At 34.3% G+C, this 25344-nt stretch overlaps 1 protein-coding gene across 1 annotated transcript in view; it reads left to right on the top strand.

The window, feature by feature from the left end:
* The window catches only part of Metap1 (methionyl aminopeptidase 1), a 65482-nt gene extending 40676 nt beyond the window's left edge, over positions 1–24806 (top strand). Inside the window, exons 3-11 of the mRNA XM_047566718.1 lie at positions 2284–2396; positions 3272–3332; positions 7186–7277; positions 8303–8386; positions 10900–11038; positions 12659–12790; positions 15590–15733; positions 20420–20485; positions 23086–24806. Coding sequence (XP_047422674.1) covers positions 2284–2396; positions 3272–3332; positions 7186–7277; positions 8303–8386; positions 10900–11038; positions 12659–12790; positions 15590–15733; positions 20420–20485; positions 23086–23249 — 995 coding nt within the window. The 3' untranslated portion in view covers positions 23250–24806. The remainder of the gene's footprint in view (positions 1–2283; positions 2397–3271; positions 3333–7185; positions 7278–8302; positions 8387–10899; positions 11039–12658; positions 12791–15589; positions 15734–20419; positions 20486–23085) is intronic.
* Positions 24807–25344: the final 538 nt, after the last annotated feature.

Genomic DNA, 25344 nt, shown 5'->3' with positions numbered 1-25344 from the left:
AAGTGATTGATAGGTTTAATGGAAATCCTAGGCTGTTGAGGGAAGAAATGTGGTTAGAGTGAGAGAAAATGATGTGAATAGGTGAAAGTTTGTCAAAGTACAAAAGACAGGGTTTGTTGATTTGGATGTGTTACCTCAAATCAAAGTATAGAGAAAGTTTAAATAAGGTCATTTAATGGTTTTCATTGTTATATACTGTATTCTAGTGTGGTAGAAGTCTTACAGAGCTCTTTGAACCAGTTATTAAAATTTTATGCTGAGAAAGTTAAAGCATAAGTTTAAAGTGCTGAAATTAAATAGTAATGTTAGTAAAAGAACTTAGAATGGTTCTTTACCCTAAGATTTGCTAGTTGATTGAAGTATGCCCATTTCATCAGGATTTCTAAGGGTGGAGTTATTTTGCCCTTCACCACAGGGTAGGGAACACCTGCAGTTTTGCTTCCATTCTTAGCTCAGTTCAGATTTGTTAGTTGTCTGCTATGTGTCTAGCATTCAGAGCTCAGATCAGATTGACTCCAAAATATAAACTAACTTTTCAAGATGTAAATATCCTAAGTAAGTTACACTTTGAGATTAGAAAAGAACTTGGCATATTTCAACTTTATTTGTGTAGATGTTTAGGATCTGCTTTCAGTTCTTATTTGAAAATAGATTGTGGAAGGGCAGAAATGCAGATCAGCAGGAAGATTTCAAAGATTTTACATCTCTCTGCTTCCTCCCTAGGAGTGTGTTAAAGCAAAAGCCTGAATCTTGATTGCTGTTCTGTCCTAGGTTTTAGGAGAAAATTATTCTTGAGGTGCATGTTTCAGACAAAAATCACTTGATAATGACTCACCGCTGAAGCAGGCATTAGTTGGGCTGCATTTTGAAAAATTTTCTGTAATGTTTAACCCTAGTGACAATGGATGGAGTCCAGTTTTGTTCTGGGATGATAAGCAATTTTTGTTCTGTTATTAACATTTACATTGGTTTCTTCAAAACTTCAGAGAAGAGAAAGATTTAAAATGAGTAGCATAGTAGAATCTTCCTTTCTTTTACTTCTTATGTAAGTAAGATAATACATATATTGTCTTTCAAAGTATTATGGCTGAATTGGCTGTGTTTTTGAATTCTTGTCAGTTATGCCTCAAAGGGCTTTCATTCCGCAGGTGACCTCATGCTCTCTGGAGAGTTACTGGATTTAGCACCTGTATTCTTGCCTCACTGCCCATGTGAAATACATCTCAGATTCCTCATTTGTGAAAGGAGGAAATGAGGTCCTTTAAGATTTTCTTTAGCTTAACATCATGATTCCATCTTTTCTCCCTCTTTTCATATTTATTTATTTATCTGTTTGTTCTGGGAATTGAACCCAGGGCCTCATGCATCATTTTCTTTCTTTCTTTTTTTTTTTTATTTTTAGTTGTAGACAGACATAATACCTTTATTTTCTTTATTTAGATTTTTTTATGTAGTACTGGAGATTGAACCAAGTGCCTCACATGTGCCAGGCAAATACTGTACCACTGAGCCACGATCCCAGCCCTATTTTTCTATTTTGAATAGATTTTTTTAAGAGGGAAGTTTGTATTTCTCACATACTTCTAATGAGACCTGAACTTCAAAGCCTGTGATATATGACAGTAATCAGGGAAGGATCTGTGTGTGCTGGGAGGTGTGTGGGTCAGTGCTTGGTCTAGGAGGAACTTGAATTCCTGCTATTTCATGTTTTAGGGTTAGCATCTTCATTTTGCTTCATGGATAAGAGGTACAGCTAGTCTGCTGAAATGAGTTATTATAGAGGGTCATTCTGCTCTGTGAAAATGATTCTTAGGTGCATTTCAGTAAAAATTGCATTATATATTAACAACTAATAATAGTGTATGTATGATTCTTAAATTTTCTACCACACTTGGTAACTTCAAACAGATTATTCCCTTCCCTTTGCCTCTTTCCCATCTGCTTTAGAAACTCCTTCTAAAAAGAGGCAAATGGTGGCCATATTTTTTTTTTTTTTTTTTGATAGTAGGAATTGAACCCAGAGGTGCTTAACCACTGACCATATCCTCAGCCCTTATTACTTTTCTATTTTGAAACAGTTTTACTGAATTGCTTAGTCCCTCTCTTGGTTGCTGATGCTGACTTTGAACTGGTGATCCTCTGGCTCAGCCTCCTAAGTTGCTCTGACTTGGTTTTTAAACAAGTGAGAATTGAAGTATGCTGCTGCTCATCAACTTGATCACTGAAGCTTTCCTTTCTTTCCTTTCTGTACCTTTCATGTTTGTCCACCTGTCTGTCTCCCAGAAGATGAAAAGGCAAAGCGAGAAGTGTCTTCCTGGACTGTAGAAGGTGATATAAACACTGACCCCTGGGCAGGTTATCGATATACTGGTAAACTCAGACCACATTATCCACTGGTGAGTAAATAAGGTAATAAGAATTCAACATTGTTTTATACCAATTTTGGTTTCCTAAAAGTGATACTTGTAATTCTGTGTTACAATAGTTAACCATATAGATAGAACTAAGTTCACAAAGGAACTTGTTTTCTAACTGTTATAGCCTTTATGGTACATTGTTTGGAAGCTCATTGGGATAATTGGAGGAAGTGGAGAAAATTTGAGATGAAAGGACTAAAGCTACTAAATTTTAAAAAGAGTGGGGTAAGGTAGACTTGATATTTTTTGACTGGCACTATAGTAGTGTATATTACTACTTTTCTAAAATATTTTTAGCATAATATGATTTCTGCCTTACTAGCTACAACATTTCTGCCATTTGTATTCCTTCTTGTGTTTTTCTTTTTTTTTTTTTTTGGTGCTGGGGATTGAACCCAGGGTCTTGTGCTTACAGGGCAAGCACTCTACTGACTGAGCTATCTCCCCAGCCCCCTTCTTGTGTTTTTAACATAGGAATTTACTTAGTTGAAATCTGTCTGCTATCTTTTGATATTTAAATTATTTACTGATAATTTTTATTAAGATTTTATTAATTTTTTACAATCTAGAAAAATATTAAATATATAAGAAAGTCTTTGGAACAACATGGGCAACTTGTGGCCTGTATCAAGTCCTAAATCACTGATAGCCTTAGCCACTCTACCTTTTAAGTATCCATGAAAGTGGTGGCATTAACACTAGGCGAGTGATACTTGGTCTTAATGAAATAGATACCATATTTAAGATGTCATTGGAAGCTTTTTCATTTAAAAACTTTTGCTTGAAATTAGTAATGTTTTTCCAGTTTTATTTTCTAGCTAATATGCTTTAACTAACCTCTTCAATGTTTTTAGATGCCAACAAGGCCAGTGCCAAGTTATATTCAAAGACCAGATTATGCCGATCATCCCTTAGGTAAGTTCGATGATGGTTCTTCATTTTTCAGATTGTGGGCTTGATGACTGCTGCAAAGGAAGGAGTGCTTTTCTTATAGAAAGTTTTTAATGCTATATTTCTAATAAACATAAGAATTGCTGTTAAAAATTTTTACGTTTGCATGTGTGGTGCTGGGGACTGATCCCAGGACCTTGCACATGCTAGGCAAGCACTTTAAACTACATACCCAGGCCCTAAACATTGCTTTTTCAAGCCACAGTAGAGCGTTTAAGAGAATTAAAAATTCTTTGCCCCCACTAGAAATCTGTGCAGTTCTGGAAATGTTGTTTTTATAACTGCTAAAGACTACACATAGAATAATACCGTCTTTTGTGGTGTTATATTAACTTCTAGATGGAAGAAAAGAATAGTTTAGATTTTATTTAACATGTCCTACCTAAGTTAAGGCAAAAACAGATTATGGAGGCCTCAGGTTAACTAAAGACCTTGAACTGTAACAATAAGAAATAGAAATGGTGATGATAATGGTAGTAATGATGATGATGATGATGCTGATTCTGTAATAGTAACTGATATTTATTTTTGCTTAACTGTATGTCAGGCACTGTGCTAAGTTCTTTGCACGTGTTACTCCATTTAGTACTTTTCAACATTCCTGAGGTAGGTTCTGTTGTCTTCTTTATTTTATAGATAATGATAGACATCCAGAGTAATTTGCAGCACAGGTCAGTGGAGCAGTCTCTGATCTTAGGCTTGTACAATATATTTAAAATTGGACTGTGCGAAATTATTGAATTTTTTGTGTGTGTCAAAAATGGTTCCATATCAGCAATTTCACATGGTTTAATATAAGCCAAGCTGCCTTTGCTTTGTTCTTTAAGATGTAGGGAACTATATTAAGTTCTTCTGTATATAATTCTAAAATTCAGTTAAACTCATTGTTACAGAAAAATTGAAGGAAAAGACAGTCTGAATTAATTAAATCACAATGTGATTTAATTATTCTTTATTTAATGTGAATATAATACTAGTTTATATTTTAAAAAATATATGTAGAAAAGATAAATTCTAATAGAATAAAATGTTATACAGTAATAAGTAAGTTCTCCTTAAAGGTAACTGTTATCTTTTTCTTGTAGAACTATCCAGAGATAATCTGTGTATGTATACATTAGCTTTTTCACCCATTGATATACAAAAAGAAAAACATCATGTACATCTTTTCACCTTGCTTTACTTTTTAATATGTTAAGGTACCTTGGAAATGCTCCATATGAGTCCTTATAAAGTCACTGCTTTTGTTTTAGTGCTTGAAGGATTTCAGTGTATGGTTATGTTATAATTTATTAAAGCTGGCCCCTACTAATGAATGGTTTAGATTATTTCCAAGTTTTTGCTTCTACCAGTTTGACTATAGTCACTATTCTCTGTTTACCTCTTTGTCCACATGTGAGAGTATATCTGTAGGTTAATTGCCTAATGTAAAATAGTTAGATCAAAGGATACCTACATTTTTTACCTGGAGGAATCTTAAAAATTTCAGAGCTTTTTGCCATTTATTATTCCCATTTTAAAAATATGGGAGTCTCTTTTCTCTTTTATCTTGTCCAGCATTGATCTTTGCTAATCTGAAAGATGAGATTGATAGTTTGCTATTATTTTAGTTTGCATTTTTAAATTATGAGGAAGATTGAGTATCTTTTCATATGTTCAATTATTTGTATTTTTTATTTTTGAGTTGTGTATTCATATCTTTATCTTTTTTCCCTGTTCTTTTTTTTCTACACTGTTTTATAATTGTTCTTTATTAAGAAAAATACTCCTTTGATATGTTAAATTTTTTCCCCAATTGACTATTCACATTTGTGATAAACTTTCAACATTCTTAAGTAGAAAAATAAATGCAACCTATATTATTATATTTGAAATGCAACCTATATTATTAACCTATATTATTCTGACATGTTTTGGGGTTCATTTTTGATTCTGTTCTGTTTCATTAACCTGTTTGTCTAATTATGTACCATTGGCAAACTCTAATTGTTGTAGCCGTATAACATATTCATGTTTGGTTTGCCTTGTTGCCCATACATTTCTTCTTTTTCAGAATCTTCCTGGCCATTCTTGTATGTTTGTTTTTCTATGTAAAATTTATAATCAGCTCGATTTCTAAAAATATCTTACTGGCATTTTTTAATGGGGTAGTATTAAATTGGTAGATTAATTTTAGAAGACTTTATACCTTGACAATATTGAGTCTTCCTGTACAAAAACAGGGTATTTTTTTCTATTTTATTTAAGTTTCCTTTTATGTTTTTTGATGGTGTTTTCAGATTTTCTTCCTGTAGGTCTTTTATTGCATATTCTGGGTACTTTATTTAGTTATTTGTTTATTTTTGTGGTACTGGGAGTTGAACCCAAGGGTGCTGTATTATTGAGCTATGCCCGTAGCCCATTTTATTATTGATTTTGAGACAGGTTTTTGGTATATGGCTGTGCCTGGCCTTGAATTTGTGATCTCTTGCTTCAGCCTCCAGAGTTGCTGAGATTTCAGTTGTGTTCCACCAAACTCGACTTTTTAAAACCCCCTCTCCCTCCTTCTGTGAAGAGTATGTTTTGTATTTTTTAGCCTTGGTTTGTATTTAGGAAAATTCCTAATATTGATATTTTCATTCTACAATCTGTCAGCTTGCTGAATTTTTATTACTAGTCATTTATCAGATGATTCTTTTGTTCTAGGGATATATAATCATGTCTGAAACTGTTAAAGATTTTGTCCTTTTCTAATTTTATGTGTCTTATTTCTTTTGCTTAAATCTGCTAATATTGCCAGAACAATCTTAAATAATACTGTTGATAGTGGACATTCTGGAAGTTTGGTTCTTGGCTTGAGATTTATTTGTCATATTAAGATGGTTTCTGGCCATGTTATCAGAATTACCTTTCTAGATGGTCATTTATTTTTATTTCCTTAATGTGTCTTTGATGAATTAGATTAATGGAATTGCTAATATTGAATTATTTCAGCCTTTTGGTATGAATCTCCCTAAAGGTGTGTTTTTTTTGTTGTTGTTTGTTTGTTTTAAAAAATTCTGTTTGGTAGTATTTAGTTTTTCCACTAGTGCTTATAAACAAGATTGTTTGGTAATTCATTACATTATTTTTTCAAATTTTAAAATAATTGCTATAATGACTTCTTTTAAATATATGTGAAACTTGAATTAGACAAATTTTATTAGTGAAGATTACTAAGGTAATATTTTTCAAACTTTTTGACTGTGAGCCAGAATGAGAAATGGCTTTTATAGCATGATTGGTATATGTGTGTGTATAAATTAACAAACATTTTACAGCAGCACTTACCCTAGTCTGTATAAAAGAAGCCAATAATTTCTATTCCCTTTTTTTTTAGCTTTTAAAAAAGTTACTTACAGCCCATAGAAAGATCAAAAACTAAGTTTGAAAAACATTGACTTGGGTTTCTGTTTCAGAAGAATAGTGTAATTGATTCATCAATTGTTTGTCTATAGTTGCTTCATGAGACAATGATCATAAAAGCAATTTGTAAATTATATGTTATTATCCAAATGTGAATTGTTTACTGAGCTTATTAGCACACTGCCTGGCATATAATAAGTACTCCATAAATATTGACCGATTTCTAATAGATCTGAAAATTCATTCTTTAGAATTCATCATTCAGTTTGGTTAGTAAATTGCTTTTGCATGTTAAAAGTTTGTTTTTTAAATAAATTAACCTGTACCTCCCAAAATATGAAATATTGTGTGTGATAGAAAGACTTGACTATAATTGTGCTAATCAATTCTGCGTCTTTCCATTCATTTTAATTTTGCTTATTTTTTGTTATAGGAATGTCAGAATCTGAACAGGCTCTTAAAGGTACTTCTCAAATTAAATTGCTCTCATCTGAAGACATAGAAGGGATGCGACTTGTATGTAGGGTAAGAATTATTTTTTCCCTTTAGGTAGGACAGTTTGAGCAGTGCTCAGTGCTTGTACTTTATTTTTAAAGGTATCAAATGTGACTTTAAGACTGTGATTTAGCTATACTTTTCATTAAACTTTTGTTACTATATATTTAATGCAACAGTTATTTTCCATTTAAGTAGTATGAAAATTAGTATGGCAGGTAATCTGTATTTGCTTGCAAGTTTGATTCTTTTTCTCTCTATATTCTGTGTGTGTGAGTGTGTGTATGTGTATACAAATATATATATATACACTTTTATATATATATACATACACATATATGTATACATATACATATATGTGTATACATATATATTTATATATATACATACACATATATGTATATATACACACACACACACACACTTTTTTTTAAAGATCTAGGTTTTTGTTATTTTATTTTCACTAATGTCCTAAGACAAGATAAACTAAAGATCCTGTTGTGAAATAACTATGATATATGGTAGTAGTTGGTATTAATAAGATGAAATCACATTCATATTTTTCTAAAGAAAAATAATTGAAACATTGCTAGCGTTCATTTAGATGTAATCCTTTATGTTTTTATGCAGCACTTTAAAAGTGGTTTGATACTACTTTGTTTCGATAATCTGGATAACTTCATATTCCTTTTACTTAGTTACTGTGATTCTTAGAGAACATTCATTTATCTGTTTCCCTCCACCCTTCTCCATTACAGACGTGTGAGAAGATTCAACCTCTGCTAGTTGATTATTGTTTATATAACCTAGGATGTACATTTTCATGTAGAAATCAGTCAAGCTTACTCAGTAAATAAGCTTTAGCTCAATTTTTATATAAATTTATATTCACATATTTATATTTTATGTTAAATGTGTATATATTTTATATGAAATTATATTGAATGGAAAATTCATTTCATCAATTTTTCCAAAAACATCTTAAGATAGTACAAAGGATACAAGTTTCTATTTTTGTTTTCTTTTTGAATGTACTAAATGTTCCTCTTTTACAGCTTGCTAGAGAAGTGCTGGACATTGCTGCTGGGATGATTAAACCAGGTGTAACTACTGAAGAAATAGATCATGCTGTACACTTAGTAAGAGCTCTACTTTTTTATTTTGGAAAATAACTTTCAGGATTGGGGATGTAGCTCAGTGGTAGAGCACATGTCAGCATGTGTGAAGCCCTGGATTTGATTTCCAGCACTGGGGGGTAAAAAGTCACATTATTAGGTGTTTTTGACTTACATTCAGAACGTCTAAAGTAACTTGGTTAAACCAATTTGAAAGCTAATTTTTGCTTTGTTTCAAATATGAAAAGCATTCAATAATCATTATTTCCATTTTATAGTCTGCTTCTGGATCTTTGGCATCCATGGTTTCAAGTAACTGTGGATTGAAAATATTTGGGGGGAAATTATGTCTATATGGAACACATACAGACCTTTTTCTTTGTCATTATTCCCTAAACAATGCAGTATAACAACTATTCATGTAACATTTACATTGTAAAAGTATTATAACTAATGTAGAGGTGATTTAAAGCACATGGGAGGATGTATGTGAGTTACATGCAAACTCTACACTATTTTATATGAGAAACTTGAGCATCTATAGATTTTGGTACCCAGTGTGTGTGGAGGGGAGGGCTTATCCTAGAGCTAGTCCCCCTTTGATGCTGAGGAATGACCGTATTTGTCGTACTGAAGTCTGAGGTGAACTTGAAATATCTTGTTTTAGAAGCCTTAGGATTTTCAGTTGTGCTTTTGCAAAATGATTAATTTTATCAGTGTTTTAAATATATTTTGCTGCCACATGCACCCAATATTCTGACATAAGCAATATGACTTCTGAAGCTAGATTGGTCAAAGTATTTCTTTTTATATCGGCAAAAACAAGGCAGTAAGCAGGTCAGATAAGTATTTGTAATAAATATGATACACAGATATCTTTTTTTGTATGTTTTAATAAAGACCGCCTGTCAGACTGTAAACTAATAGATTTGTATATGCATTATATGATTAAATTGTTCGTAAAAGAAATGTTGACTAGTTAAAACATGGAAAATGCATTAAAATATTCTAGTAATAAGATAAATGAATTATAAGGACATGGTAAATTTATGGTAACTATTTTAAAGATGTTAATATCTCACTGTGTGGTGAGGATGAAACTGGTATTTTTTACTTGGTGATGACATTGTAAATGGAGACAACCTTTCTAAAAGAATTTGATATGTCTTAAACTGTTTAGATGTTTATAAATACTTTTATTCAGATTTTTATGAATTTTGATTTTGTGGTATTGTTACATATGTTAGTATAAAATGTCCAGTATGCATTAAGCATTTTGAGTGCTTCTTGTGAACCAGGAATTCTTAAAAGTACTTCTTTCAAATTAACTTATTTAATCTCCCCAATAACCTCTTGAGGTAAATGCTGTTATCATCTCTATTTTATAGATAAGTAAACTGAGGAGAGGTGAATAAAGTTGTCCAAGTTTATACAACTTTTAAGTGATGATGGAGTTGGCATTTTAGTCAAGATGTTCTGATTTTTTTGTGTTCTAAACTGCTATTTAAACTGCTTTGTGAATTATAGAGATATATCCTAAATAAGGGAAAAACCAAAGGGATGTAGTTATTGGTTGTAAGATTTTTTTTTACAATTGAGAAAATTTTGAATTAATTTAGATTTTCAATAATAGTAAAAGTTCTAATAAAAATGTTCCACAAATGATATTTTTTGTAAGTATTAGAAGAGAAAATTATTAGCTTGAAAACTGTGTCAGCAAGGATACAAATGATATATGCTATGATTGCCATTGTGTAAAAACACCCAAGGTAAAGCTTGTTATGGAAACCAGACCATTTTCTTTTTTTTTTTTTTTTTTTTTTTTTTGGCGGTACCGGGGATCGAACTCAGGGCCTTGTGCTTGCGAGGCAAGCACTCTACCAGCTGAGCTATCTCCCCAGCCCGAAACCAGACCATTTTCTAAGATCTCTTGTTCACTGGTATGTAGTGAACAATGAAAATGAATGTAGTGAACAGTGAAAATGTTTCAGGGAGTTCTGTATCATTTCTTAATTATACTATTCATTTTTTGTCATAGGGTTAGAGGCTTTTTTCTATATAAGAAATTATAATCACATAAAAGTACTTATTTTAAATATTTTTTCTTTAAATGTTTTTCACAAGGGTAAATTCTGAAGTAGAATCTTCACATAGTACCATTTGTATATGTATTTGTTGTATGTGAATTTGCTTTTTCCTTTATACAATTACCAGTAAAACTGGTTTGTATACAGCATATCTGACTGGCGTAAAACTTGTTATATGCTATTTAAAATGATGTCTACTAGTCATGCACAGTGGAGTATGCCTATAGTCCCAGCTTCTTGGAAGACTGAGGTAGGAAGATCACTTGAGCCAGGGAGTTCAAGACAACCTGGGCAACATAGTGTGATCACCTTTTTAAAAATAAAATATTAAATAAGTTCTTTGTATTGGCCTTTGTCCAACTTTTTTTCAGATTTTAAAATCTGATGCATGCAGATTTTTTTCTTTTTGCACATTCCAAATTATTTTCTCTGAATTTTAATTTATTATAGGCATGCATTGCAAGAAATTGCTATCCTTCTCCCCTGAATTACTATAATTTCCCAAAGTCTTGTTGTACTTCAGTGAATGAAGTCATTTGCCATGGAATTCCAGACAGACGACCTTTGCAAGAAGGGGATATTGTTAATGGTAAGAAATATGTAAGTGTGATTTTTGTTACCATGAATAAAGAAGTTACAAGATTTTGGTAGTATTTTTAGTGACTTTTGACTTTTGTTTTCTTTACTTGCTTCCTATACTTATGCTTTTTCCTGTTTAAAACTTAATATTCTAAAATCTGTGAAAGCCTCTTTCTTTCTTTTTCTTTTTTACAGTTTTGTGTTTGTTCTTTCAAGACACATCATACTAGATGTTTAAGAGAAAACTAGTATGATGTGTTTGGTATATCACGCATTCGTTTGGTGCTCAAACTCAAGGTGACAAATGTCAATGAAATGTGGAAGTAGTGTTGAGTATAATGCAATTTTTTTTAAATTGAAGCCCCCCCCCAGTGGTTTTTAAAAGATCAGAAAAGACTTTCTTAACAGATAAGAAAAATCCTTGGCAATAAATGAAGACCTTAAAAAGAAAGCTAAAAAGTTCACAGAAGTGCCTTACTTAAAAAAGCAGTGCCTTTAAGGACCTCTATATTGTGTTATCTTGGGAAGCTGCAGGTGTAGAGGAGAAGCTACAAAGGCATTTCCCTCTGGTATTAAATAAATGTTAATGAAGAAGCATCCCCTTGATGGTGTTTTTAATATCAATGAAATTATTCTATTTTAGGACATTAAAGGAATCCAAGGAAACATGAGTCCCAGGGTTGAAGACTCCACAGTCAACCAGCTGTGAGGCTGGTCAAGAATGATAGTAGAGATTTAACTGTGATAGTATTTTTATTATAGTTGTTATCGCTCTAGTTAGATTATGTGTTTATAAAGTTCCACAGAGTTTGTGTCTGTTTTTCATATAAACCTTTCTATTTTTTTACATGTACAGTGTGTGAGATTTTTCAGACATGTATGCATTGTGCTGGAGATGAAACACCTACCTGTTCTTTGATGTTGTAGATTGGTTGAAATCCATGGTTTGAAAATGTACATTCAGTATGTTTTCTCGATAAGTCATTTAGTGTTATGATAGTGACATATTAGTAATCTGTGTTCTTAAAGCCTGGGAATGAAGAGAAGGATGAATATTCACAAGTAAATTAAAGGCAAATGAGTTAATAAGGTTGGGAGTTTAGCCTACTGGCAGAGTGTTTGCCTAGGACACCCAAGGCCCTGGGTTCTCTGTGGGGCTCAGGGGGGTAATGAGGTGTAGTGGGGGAGTTTTTTTTAAGTTTTGCTGTTTACGTATTTTTTAGAAGGAGGAAGAACCTCTTTAAAGATAAATAAGTGAATTGGATTTTCTATTTAATGTCAAACTGCCAGTCCTCAGTTTAATGTTACTAACCCTGGTTATTTATCTTGCATGATTGTATCCCACATAACTTTTTTCTCTGCCACAAATGTTCTGATTACTGTAAGAGTATAAAAAGCCACCATCTGGCTTGTGCTGCATGGCTATATATCTGTTTTCCACAGTGAGTTTAGTTGAATTACCCTCAAGGAGTATCTGTTAGGAAGTAACTACACATTCACTGGTATCTAATTTGAGAATGCAGAAGTCATCTTTTCCACTAAATTACTTGATGCTGTCATATTGGAAAAGCTAAGTTCTACTTTGGAATGAAAATAAATATGATTTTTGTATTTACACATTCTTTTGCAGTGGACATCACTCTTTATCGAAATGGTTATCATGGGGACCTGAATGAGACATTTTTTGTTGGAGATGTGGATGAGGGAGCACGGAAACTAGTTCAGACCACGTATGAGTGTCTGATGCAAGCCATCGATGCAGGTCAGCTTCAGTGCCGGGCCCCCTTTGGCACTGCCTCATTGTGCGTTTCTTACACATAACAGTTTTTCCACTACCCTACCTGAGTTAGCTTTGTGTTTTAACAGTTAATGAATTTAAAGATGATGTGGTAATGTTGTGATGAAGATGGATCAGGTGATTACTTGTGATTCTCTCTCTCTTCTGAGATTTATCATTTCTTTTAAATGAGGAGGAGTATGTGGATGGTTCTTTTGTGTAATTTTTATTTCTACTTTTTATTCTTTCATATGTTAGTATTAGTTTCCCATTATAGAAAGTTGAAGCAAGCCTGAAGATTTTGAGAGGAAAATGAATGATCCTTCTTTACATTTGCCTCCCTATTCCACTTTTCATCTCTCTCTTTTCTATCCAGAGATACCTATTGTTAATAGATTTTTTTCCCCCTCTCTTCTATGTCTTGACATATATAGGTATATGTATGGGTTTAATTAGGTTAAATGGAATCATAATATTTGTAATTTTCTGTAATTTGACATTTGTCCAGTTAGTATCTTATGGATCTTTTAAAATAGCAGATCTATCCCATTCTTTTAATGGATACATATTATATTTCACAGTATTAAAATTTCTGTAACTATTCCCTTACTGGATTTTGGTGGTTTCCAGATTTCACTCTGTTGTAGTACTGAGTGGAGGTGTGTGTATTTCTGTAGGATTTTTCCCAGGCTGTCTTTGTGCCAGCAGCTTATCCAGGCTTTTTAAAATTTGTTTATTCAGTACCCTCTGGGAATGGGAGAAGAAAAGGAAAGGCTCGTTTTAGTTGTTAACACATTGCTAATAAAAGGATAGTTTGAGGACAGTTTTATTAAAATCCATAATGTTTGAACTGAATTATTCAGTATATTATTGCTACCTCTCCCCCACTTCTCCAGTTTCCCTGATATAATAGAGTATTGAACAGGACAGAGTTCTTTAACACATAGTTACCTCTAATAACATGGGTTCATTATTTTTATTGTTTTTATCACTTTTTAATGTGCATGGAGGATGATGAAATTTTTACTAATTTATATAATATTAGATGTGTGAAAATTAAAGATAATATTTTCATGTATCAATATGTGAAGATTTTGGAAATTCATTTCTGATTATTTTAAAACTTTAATGTTGTAGGTAGTATTTGAAATGAGGATTTCTGTGCTTATCCTCATTTGTAGAAGCTTCAGTTTTAAATAATTTTTAGGGTTTCCACCAGATTTTATATATATATATGTGTGTGTGTGTGTGTGTGTGTGTATATACACATATATATATATATATAAAAATCTACATCCTTTTTCTTCTCTGTGAGTTCATTGAAATAGCCAGATAACTGTAGTGTTGTTTCACAAAGACATATGACTAGAACTTAAGAAACTGCCAGAAACTAGTCTTGATAGCAATAGCCAAGAAAGAACAAAAGTTGCTTGAACTCTAGAAAGTGCTATTAACAATATTATATATGTCATTCTTGTTCCTGTAGTTTAAAAATACTCATTTAATGTTGCTCTTTAAAGTTGTTGAAATTAACTTTTCTAGAGTAGTATGTTTAAATGCAGGCATTGAAGGCATTTTTGGGTCTGCTAATACTTTGTTATAGGAACCTGTCCTGTGCATTGTGAGATGCTTAGCAACATTCTGGTGTCTGCACACTAGACATCAGTTATACCACCATCTCTTGTGTGATAATTCAAATATGTCTCCAGATATTACCCTCTGAACCAAAATTACTCAAGTTTGACAATTATGGAAGAATCTCCCCCGTCACCTTCTGTCGTCATTGCTGAGTGGAGATTTTCTTTTTTATATACTACACAATTTTTTGTGTGTGCCACCAGCTCTCCAACCCAGGGCTGATAGGAGGACCTGGACAGAGACAAACATTGTGAGAGTCAGTATGGTTTCTCAAAATGAGAAACCACCTTCCTCCTGCCTAAAACATCAAGCTGGAATGTGTGGTTAAGAGCAAGTAAAAATATTATATTATAATTCCTTAAGCTATTAATTACATGGGGTGAATAGATTGCATCTGAACATCTCTTTGGAAATCAGGTAGGCTAAGAGTTAGAGGACCCCTGGAACTTACCTCATTGTTTCAGAAATTTGGCAGTGCCCCTTTCCTGGGGTTTTAGTGCCAGAATGGCCTTATTAGCAGTGAGAACCACTTCTTTTGTTTTTCCCCTTCAAGGCACTACTAAAATTTATTAAAATTTAACAGGGCAGTATGTATATAGTGAAAGATATACCTTAGGACCTTTTGTAGATGCAATTATGAATGGTTTGAGAACCATTGTTAGGTGGATGAAGCAGCCCTGGGGAGAAGTACTTCTTTCACAAGTTGACCTGACTGAAACTTGGGACAAGCTGTGTTACTCTTTTAGACACTTATTTTTCTTCTGGTACACTTGCCTTCCTTATCTCCTCTGCTGATAGAATAGAATAGTTGTTGACCTTAAGGAATCATGTAAAGGGAGATGTATTTTCCATTCTGTTGTTTCATATCTGTTGTTAGAGCAAAAGATGCTTGTCCTCACCCGTTTAGCACTCAGGGTGTTCTGTTTGTCTGGCATTAAGAGGAGGAACTTTAGGGGCTCTTGGTTTGAGTCAGAGCTTTGCCATTTACTGTCTGTATGGCCTCTGTGTGACTTGGTTTCCTCATTTGTAAATTTTGGCATGAAGGCATAAAAAGTGTTTACAAAGTTCCTGTCCAATAGATACAAATCACTTAGTAAATGTTGGTTATTACTATTCTTTGTCATGCATCTTCTCTTTTTCTTTCAGTGAAACCTGGTGTTCGATACAGAGAATTGGGAAATATTATTCAGAAGCATGCTCAAGCAAATGGATTTTCAGTTGTTCGAAGCTATTGTGGACATGGAATCCATAAACTTTTTCATACAGCCCCCAATGTACCCCACTATGCCAGTAAGTACTGTCCAAAGATTTGTTTTGTGCTAACAACTTACTCAACAAATATTTATTCAAATATTTAACAGGGCCTACTATTTTGTATTCATTAACCTATTTGCTGTAACAAATAGACCCCCAGAATGTGTATTTGTTCAAACAGGTCAAGTTTGGATCTTGCTTACATAAGACAGTCACTGTGAGAGTGGGAGGTTATTCTGTGTCTCAAGTTCTGCCATCTTCAACCTGTGGTGTTTCAGGTTACCTTGGGAACAGATAATGAACAGATAGTGTGGAAGGGAAGAAAGTTGGAGAAATATATTTGGGAGTTTCATTGAACCAGCCTAGAAGTGACATAAATCATGCACATTTGATTTTCATTGGCAGGAATATTCACATATTGTATCTTAACAGCATACAAGTTGGAAAATGTAATCCAACTGAGTACTCTGGAAGAAAAGTAATCTGTTTTGGCAAATGTTCAACAGTCTGCCACATCTCCCTTCTGATTCTTTAGGTGAAATCAGTTCATCTTGCTTGGTTTGGTGTGAGTTCTTAGGGTATGTCAGATACTGTACAATATGTATTGGCATAAATAGAGGGGAAAAACAAAGTATTTTTCCTCAAGTTGACAACTGTATAGTAGAATAAAAAAGGAACTAGTAGACAATGTCTCTCATAAACCTTTTCTCTGAGATTAGATATGTGTAGGAACAAGTCTGTTACTTAGTGCTAGAAGTGAAAGCTCTCCACTACTAGTGACCTAGAAAGAAATTTGATAGACAGACACACACGTTCTTATTAAATCATTGTTATATAAACCCATTCATGGATTTCCTTGTGCTTAATTTTCTCATCTGTGCAATAGTAGGGAATGGTACCTATCTTAGAATTGTAAGGATTAAGGGACATAATACATGGAAAGCAGTCTGTTTGCTGAAAGCCACACAATCTAGTAAACAAATGCCAGAGCTCACATTGGTACCTGCATTCTGTCTAACTTTCTGGAGTTGGTCTTTTCTCTGTACTTCGTGTTTCCTCTCAGCAAGGATTGAAATGGTTGGTTGTTGGGTTCTGGGGGAGAATTAAAGTATGGTTGAGATTTTCGTTTGGTGGAGGAGATGAGACACATTCCAGGTGGAGGGAAACCTGAATAGGTGCTTCAAGTTGAGACAGAACAGGGACAAGATAAGCTTGGTTGAGTGTGAGGTTTTGAGGATTGACAGTAGGCATTGCTGGTTTTGAGGAATACGAGACTGAGGAAATCTGACTTCATCTGTAGGAATCTTCAGAAACATTTTGGAGCAGAAGAATGGCATGATGAATCTTGTATTTTGGGAAGCCTAATTTGGTAGAGGTTATGTATTCCAGATGGAAGCTATTCAGTATAGTCAGCCTAATGGGCAGTTGTTGCGGGAGTCTAGGTATGAGGTGGTAAGTCCTAGGCATGCATATTATGAACAGGAAGTGAAATGAATGAGAAACTTCTCTACAGGAAAAGCTGGAACAGTCCTCTGTAGCACAGTATCTGGTGTATGTCAGCATTCATTGATAGATGGCATCCATTTTGTGAATTGTGCTTGAAATAAAAGCAACAGAAAAGAAGTAACTGACTTCATTTCCGTTAGGCCCTATTAGTCCCTGAGTATACATTCCTTTTCATGGAATGGAAGTAGCTGTTGTAATTACAGTGTGTGTGTATATGTGAATGTTCAAAGGACATGCAAAGGCAGTAAAACTTGGGTTTAGGTATGAATTAGGGAGAGAGACTGAAAATAACATTTATGGGAAAAGTCAATATGGGTCAGTGGAGGCAATATCATAAAATAGGGTGTCATTGGCATACAAGAAATGCCACCTGAGTTTCATGTAAAGGATTCAATTAGATGTGAAAAACAATATTGAATAAAGAAGCAAGGAAGTATACTTCATTTTATAAATTTGATTTTTATGAAAATTCGAGCATAAATTGGGTTTATATAAATCAAAATATGTTGTGCAAGGGGATGTGGGTCAGTGAGAGAGCATTTGCCTGGCATGCATAAGGTCCTGGGTTTGATCCCCAGCCCTACCAAAAATAAAAACAAAAAATAAAAAATAAAAAATACTGTGATAGCTTAGGGAATTGTTAAAAGAAACTGCTGAGGGTGTTTTTTTTTTGTATAGCAGAGATACCATTTGAAATGTAAGTAATCTCTGCTTTGATTTGTAACTGATCTTGACCCAAATGAAGGAGGAACCAGAAATTGTTGAATAACTTCTCTCCACCCCTTCTAATGTGAGAAAAATCCTCATTAGGTGAGTTTTCGTCTTTAAGTCATTAGCAGTTGGAAAGTAATGATGACAATACCCAACATTTACAGTGTATATTAAATAATTCTGTGATGTAGATGATAGAATGGGTTCAGATTTTTTTAAAAAATTACCTAACATTACTGTCTGCAATAGTTCAGTTACTCAGATAATGTTTTTGTTGTGTGAGCTATGTTGAGAAATAAACTTTAAGATTCTAAGAAATAAGTAGGAGTTGTAATCTCTATAATAATAATAATAAATCAGTGGCAGAAATAGGAGTGGAATGTGTACATAGGTTCTCTGGGTCAGCACTATCCAGGAGAAATATATTATGAGGCAAATAAATGACTTATAAATTTCTAGTAGCTATATTTAAAAAGTAAAAATAGGTGGAAAGTATTTTAAAACTATATCTTATTTATATCATTACATCCTAAATATCATTTCAGCCTTTAATTGGAACAAAAATTATTGAGATATTGTTACCCATAATTTGCTGGTTCCTCCTAAAAGGGGGATATCCCCAAAGCAGGATCTTTTTCATTTGGATGTTGTTAAAGCTAAAAACTGGGGCCAAATGCTGAGTACTAACAACTCAAGTTTTTTAAGTGACCAGAAAATAGAGAAGCACATTCACAATCAGATTCCTCAACTTGTTGTTGGGGTAGGAAAGCCATAGATACAGGGTAAAAGAAATGGGGGAGGGTAAAGTAATAAAGGTGAGGGGAAATATTCACATCTTTCCCTGGAATAGGCAAAAGATTTCCCAGAACTTAGGCACTATCTTATCTGTGTTTACTCCTCATATGTCTGTTGCTTCCTGTCATTGCAGCTGATATGGATTATCACTTAGTATGACAGTTGTCTGGTGGTCACTTGGGTAGCCTTCTTAGATCCAACTTGTTTTGGCTAGCCTACCTGAAGAGGAACAGATGGCCTTCAGGAACCTTGTCCTTCCAGATAAGATTAGAGTGGGGTAGAAACTTAGCTAGGTGATACAGGCAGTACACTGGGTAACAATATATAATTACATGCTGCTTTAGTCTTTGAAATTTGCAGTATTTTTACTACCCCATCTCAGTTCTGATTAGCCACTTTTCAAGTAGCCAGCTCTGCTGTTGAACTGCACAGTTCTAGATTCCTTTATCTATTTTTTCCCCCTTTCTGTGACACTTCATGGACACTCTGACATCTTCTTTTGATTTCCCAAGGGAATATAGGCTGATTTTGTATATGTAGTAAATTACATATCATTTTTAGAGAAAGTTTGTGAGATTCAAAGTGAAATTGCTTTTAAGTTTATATGGGTTTAAAAACTACATTTGGAGTCTTTGGTGAGTATTTTGACAAAATATGAGATAGCAGAAAACAACACTGATAACTGTTCACCAGGAAAGGTGTAGGAATGTAAACCTGTGGGTGAGGTTAGACCACACCTAGAAGGAGTTGCATTTAGTTGTTGAGTCCCAGCGCATATATTCACCATTCATTAAGTAATGATCCTGATGGCACAGCAGCCTTACAGAAAACACTTACCGGAAAACTAGGTTTGCCATCTGGTGGTAAGGCTGAGTAAGTGCAGTCATTTGTTTAGCTGACACCTTTCAGTTCTTTTAGTTTGAAATTTAGTTCTCCATTTTTATCAAAGATTGTCTAAAAAGGCATGTCCCTACTTTTAATTTTTTTTGGCATTTTTTGAGGAATGTCAGGTTTGGACACATTTTAATTCATCATAATATTTCTTGTGATGGTCCTGAAAAATATTCTCAGAGAGCTTTGGACCAAAAAGTAAAAAAAAAAAAAAAAAGAGTATTTGGAGGGAGAAATGGAGTTTGTTCTGAAATAGGAAGGTCTCTCCAGCATTTTTAAAAATAGGCTAATGTTGAAAGGATTTGTTCTCATTTGAAGATGAGAAAAAACAGATAATGCATAAAACTTTGGAAAATCATGTGGTTTGTTTCTGTGTGCTGTGCCCCTATACACTCCTCTTCCCGAAGTGTTGGGAGACGATAGGCATGATCTGAAATACTGTCATTCAAATTTTTATACGTGGATTGGTGATGGCACTCTCCTTGGTTCTGTGTTTCTAATCTGCAGTAATATAAGTGTAGCCCTTTTCCTCTTATAGAAGTGATGATGATAACCTGAAATCCGTCCTATGGGTATCTCTGTATTTTAATGTAGAAAACATAAGCAAATGAACTGTGCCTAGCACAATATCTCTTCCAAAGTAGGTGGTTACTAATATACTACCTGTTTGTTGAATGACTTATTTTAAGAAAGAGAACCAGGAGAAGAGAACATAAAAACCATTGATGGGAATATTAACTGTATATTCTTTTTTATGGGCTTTTCAACAGTACAGTATTGGTGTTTGCTTAACTTTGGATATTTTTTCCTTAATTTCAGAAAATAAAGCAGTTGGAGTGATGAAATCTGGCCATGTATTTACAATTGAGCCAATGATTTGTGAAGGTGAGGAAAAATGATGCTGTAATGTTCTTTAATTGAATTTTTATTACTTTTGGTCATTTCTCAGATTAGTAGTCTCTTGTAGTTGCTTTCTTTGTGCTTCATTCCCTTTTCCTCTCCCATCCTGAATTTGATCATCATGTAGAGAATTGACAATGTAAGGTTCACAGGAAGGTGTACTTCCTACATGGTAATTCTCTTGCCATCAGTGGGCACTGAAGTACTTGAATCCTAGTCTCTTTTCATTAAGAGCTTGTCACAGCATGTATTGTAATATTAGGAGCCTGCATCAAACCTGTGTAAAGGTTTTTGCTTGATGTAGGAAGGGGAAAAGGAGAAACCAAGGAGGAGAGAGTTTGTTGAACCACTTACTTTGAGGCAGACAGTTATGATTTAATTTTCCACAATTTATGGGGAAGGTGTTGTCCTCTTTACACAGAGGATCAGACTGATCCTTGAAGAGGGTAACTTTCCCAGGTTTCTTAACTGCTTATATGACAGAATATGTCTGACTCTCAACTCATTAATAGTCCATCTCTTCAGAGTGCACTCTGTCCTGTGGCATCTTGTAGCATTGTGGAGAAAACATAGGACAACTACACTTAACTTTGGCAGCTGTTCTGTCACCACTGTTACTCTCTATGACAGGCATGTGGTAGTGATGGTAGGCTCAGTTTTATAAGAGTGTCAGAGCAGTCGTCAGTTAATAATTGGGACATGCTTTCTGCTAGTTCATCATTGGACTTAGGGAATACAAAGGAGGCAGTAATGCTAGGGCTAGTGAACTCTGAGCCCTGTATTAAAGGATACCTCTTCTCTGGGTCCTTCTAATCTTTTTGTAACCTAATCTTGGGAATAACTTCCATCTTCTCTTCCTTTAAAGTGAGTCAGTAAATCTAGCCCACACTCAAGGGATTACCAGGAACTCAACCAAAAGGTGGGAATCATTGAAGATCTTTTTAAAGCTGCTGTCTTAACCTGATTTATTACCTTTTCTGTAGAATGAACATCATAATCCTTATCTTGCCAATACCCCAGGGGTGATATAAGAATTAAGTGAGCTAATTTATATTATTAAAAAGTCTTTATTGCATTAAAGACTGCACAAATATAGTGTTTTTTGTTATTCTTGTAGAATAAGAATAAAGTGTTGATCATGAGCAATCAGTTGTAGGGTATATTTCCTCAGAATAGAAGCCAAGTATATTTTACTTGACTATACTACAGAAACTGTTTCATCAGATCACAGTATAATCAGAACAGTAATATGTCTTAAATCCAGTTGTGTAGTGATCATTACATTGGAAAATTCCTGTTTACTCATCTTTTGGTGTTTGATGAACCATGGGTTAACTTTGTTTTTAAGCTTTCTCATATTTTCTTTTTATCCTGAAATTTAATATTGCAAAAGGTTACACTTCAGTACAGTTTATATTCTGGGATTTTTCTGTTTGAGTCAGTGAGGCCTAGAAATAATATTCCACCTAAATGAAGATGTGTTGATTTTTTTGACATCTAATTTTGAAATGAGAAAGTCTCTGTAAATGCATTTTTTTTTTTTCCCCCCGGTACCAGGGATTGAACCCAGGGAATCTTTACCACTGAGCCACATCCCCATCCCTTTTAATATTTTATTGAGAGACAGGGTCTGACTGAGTTGCTTAGAGCCTCTACCTCCCAAACCACTGGGATTACAGGTGTGCACCACGGTGCCCAGAGAAAATGTATATTTTTAAAGTAGTGTCTCGAATTGCCTGACTTTCTCATTCCACCTCTGCCTCATATTCTCTGGGGCTTTACCTTTCTGCCTTTCCTTAATCACATCCTCAAGTTTTCTGTCATTGTTTTCTAGCTTTTTCTCTGTACGTTACTCCCCCTTTCTAGTTCCCTCTCCTTTCTAATTCATTCCTGGTATTTTCTTAATCTTTTGATAATCTTTCTTTCTTTTTCTTTGCTCCTCTTTATGGCTACAAGTGTAAGGTCTACAAAAATTTCCTAGTATGATCAGTTGGCACCATCTGATTGTGTGCCTGCCATCTAAAAATTATATCAGGATATAAATACTGTAATAGAAATACAAATGTTTGTAATATCCATCACAATATGTACTTGCTGTAGTTTAGTCAAATGCCAAAGCTGTACCAGGAAAGAACTAAATTTATTAGTTCAAGTGTTCACTCATAGTGATGTGATGAGAAGTAGCAGCAATGTGTTTTCTAAAACGAAGTTCAGTGTCTTTGTTTTGGAAATACTATCTTGATTTGATATTGGGAAATATACAAAATGTGACATCGCAGCCCACCTGAGGAAGTTTCAACATCATATTGCTTTGTAGGTAGTGAAGCTTAGTGGTAGAGTGCCTTCCTGGCATGTGTGAGGCACTGGATTTAATTCTCAGCACTGCATATAAATAAATAAAATAAAGTCCCATAGACAACTAAAAATATATATACATATATTAAAAAAAATGAGGTTTAAGACTTTAGCTAAAACCAAGTATAAATAGGGATCATAGTAATTTTCTAATTGGTTTTCTTTGTGTTTATCTAGAGTATTTGTTTAGAAAACTGAGTAACCAAATTAAGAAGTTGTTTTTGTTTTAGGTGGATGGCAGGATGAAACCTGGCCAGATGGTTGGACTGCAGTGACAAGAGATGGGAAACGGTCTGCCCAGTTTGAGCACACGCTGCTGGTCACGGACACTGGCTGTGAAATCCTAACCCGGCGACTTGATAGTGCACGGCCTCACTTCATGTCCCAATTTTAATTTCTCCCAGGATGGCACATCTCAATAATGCCTTCTTACTGTACTGTGCATTTTATTGAGAGTACAGAAAGGATGAGGCAATTTTTTATCACTTGTTTTGTTTTGACTATAGATAAGGAAGGACTACAGCATTTGATGTGTGTCCTCAAGAGCTTGTCTTGGGTCTGAAAAACTGAGAAGAATAAAGGAAACATTGCTTAAGTCCTTTCAGCACCCCTCCCCTCCCCGCCCCCGCCCCCGCCCCCGTCCCATTCTCTGCACACCTGTTTTTCTTATTTGCCCCTTGAGCACTTTTACTTAGACCTGCTTCTATAGTTGCTTTAATCACTGCCACAAACTGGCTATCAAGAGCCAGCTGCTTTCCAGGCAAATGTTGAAGATGAGAATCCTTGAAACTTCAGCAACATATGTTGCTTCAGATTTTTAAAATTATATATATATATGGAAATATATATGCATACATTTTAAATTCCATATATGTAATTATCGAACACTATGTGACCTTTGGTTTGGGTTGATTCTGCTCTGACAGGGTTTTTTGCTGTCATAAGTGGATCTATAGTTTGTAGAGATTTAATTCCTAGTTGGGAATTGGCCTCCTCCTTTCCTAATGCTAATTATTTATCCTTGTAATTGTGTGTAGGGAAGCACTCACTCAGTGAGACTTTCTCTCCAATGTGGACTCTGTGTCAGTGAATGAATGTGGTAAAATTCACTTTGGAAGAAAGTTATCAGGTTTTTTAAAGTCTAGTTTATGACATAAATAGCTATGCTCCATGTGGTGGCTGGTTGTTGCGGGGCACAGAAATTTGTAATACCCTGCTATTTCAGACCTTTATTTGGTCTGAAATGGGAGGTAGAAAACCTCCTTTTTTTCCCTCTCTTTTATTTCAAGGGCTTATCTTGAAGATACTCAGAGAAGTGTTGGAGGTTGCGCTGTATAGGTGACCAGGAGAGAGTTCTGAGATGTCTCCAAGCCGTGAGCACAGTAAAGTCAGGTGGGCTGTGAGAGTCTTAACATTTAGTAATCCTGACAATGAAGAGAAAGGTACTTATTTGAGTACTGTAACCTTGCAGCTGCCCTTGATTTGCTGGGAATAAAAAAAATAATAAGAAAAAAAACCCACCTCACCTATATGCAGTTGACTCATTAGCGTGACCTCAGCTGCCCAGTGTCTGTTCCTTTCAGCAGTTGTCCAAAAAGTGTATCCACTGAAGATGTATCAGATCATCAAGTCCTTGTTGTTAGCGTGTACTTGATTACCGGGTATCTGATAACTTTCTGGAAATACAATTTGATGCCACTGACACATATACTTGTAAGAGAACATCTTTCCCAGAGTGCCTCAGACCTTATTGCTTTAAGAGAATTATGATAATGTTTTCATTACTTTTATTATTTTAATGATTTACTAAAGTGACTGAATCTGGTATAGACTTTTGGGGGTATGTATGTGAAGTTTTTATCAAACTGTAATATTTGTGAATGGAATGCCTTGTAATATGAATGTTAATATAATGTGTAAAGGGAGATTAAAAAGTTTGATTATCCCACCATATAGTCATTAACTTTGCTGCATTTGTTTGGTATATCAGAGGGATTGGTGTGAATGGGGAGGTGGATTTCACAATCTAAAATAAAACTTGGCCATCTGAGTACAAATATTTTTTCAGGTTTAATGGCTGTATCATAATCGTAGTATTGTGCTTAATTCAGGTGAGTGTGCAAGCAGCCTTTGAGATGCAGCCATATTTTTGAGAGCTTTTAAGACTGAGCATTTTGAATATTTAGGGGAGCATTTTGCTTTCTGGTAGTGGAATTAACAGTGTGGGCTTATTTGTTGTATAGCATTAAAAATAGGCTTAAGGAAGGAAATTTTTGTAGGATAATTTTGTGGTGAAAAGATAAAACACTACACTTGTGATAATGCTTTTCTTGGTTTGGGAGATTCTTTTTGGAACAATATGGGCTCTAGGCTAATTGCATATATCAAATTACAAATATGTATCAGATTTAGGTGACAAAACCTCTACTCATCATTCTGCCAACTTTTTTTTTTTTTTTTTCCCCCTTTTTTTGTGGTGCTGGGGATCA

The sequence above is a fragment of the Sciurus carolinensis genome, chromosome 10 (assembly GCF_902686445.1).
Source record: "Sciurus carolinensis chromosome 10, mSciCar1.2, whole genome shotgun sequence".
Classification (NCBI taxonomy): Eukaryota; Metazoa; Chordata; class Mammalia; order Rodentia; family Sciuridae; genus Sciurus; species Sciurus carolinensis.
This window is presented reverse-complemented; position numbering and strand designations above follow the sequence as displayed.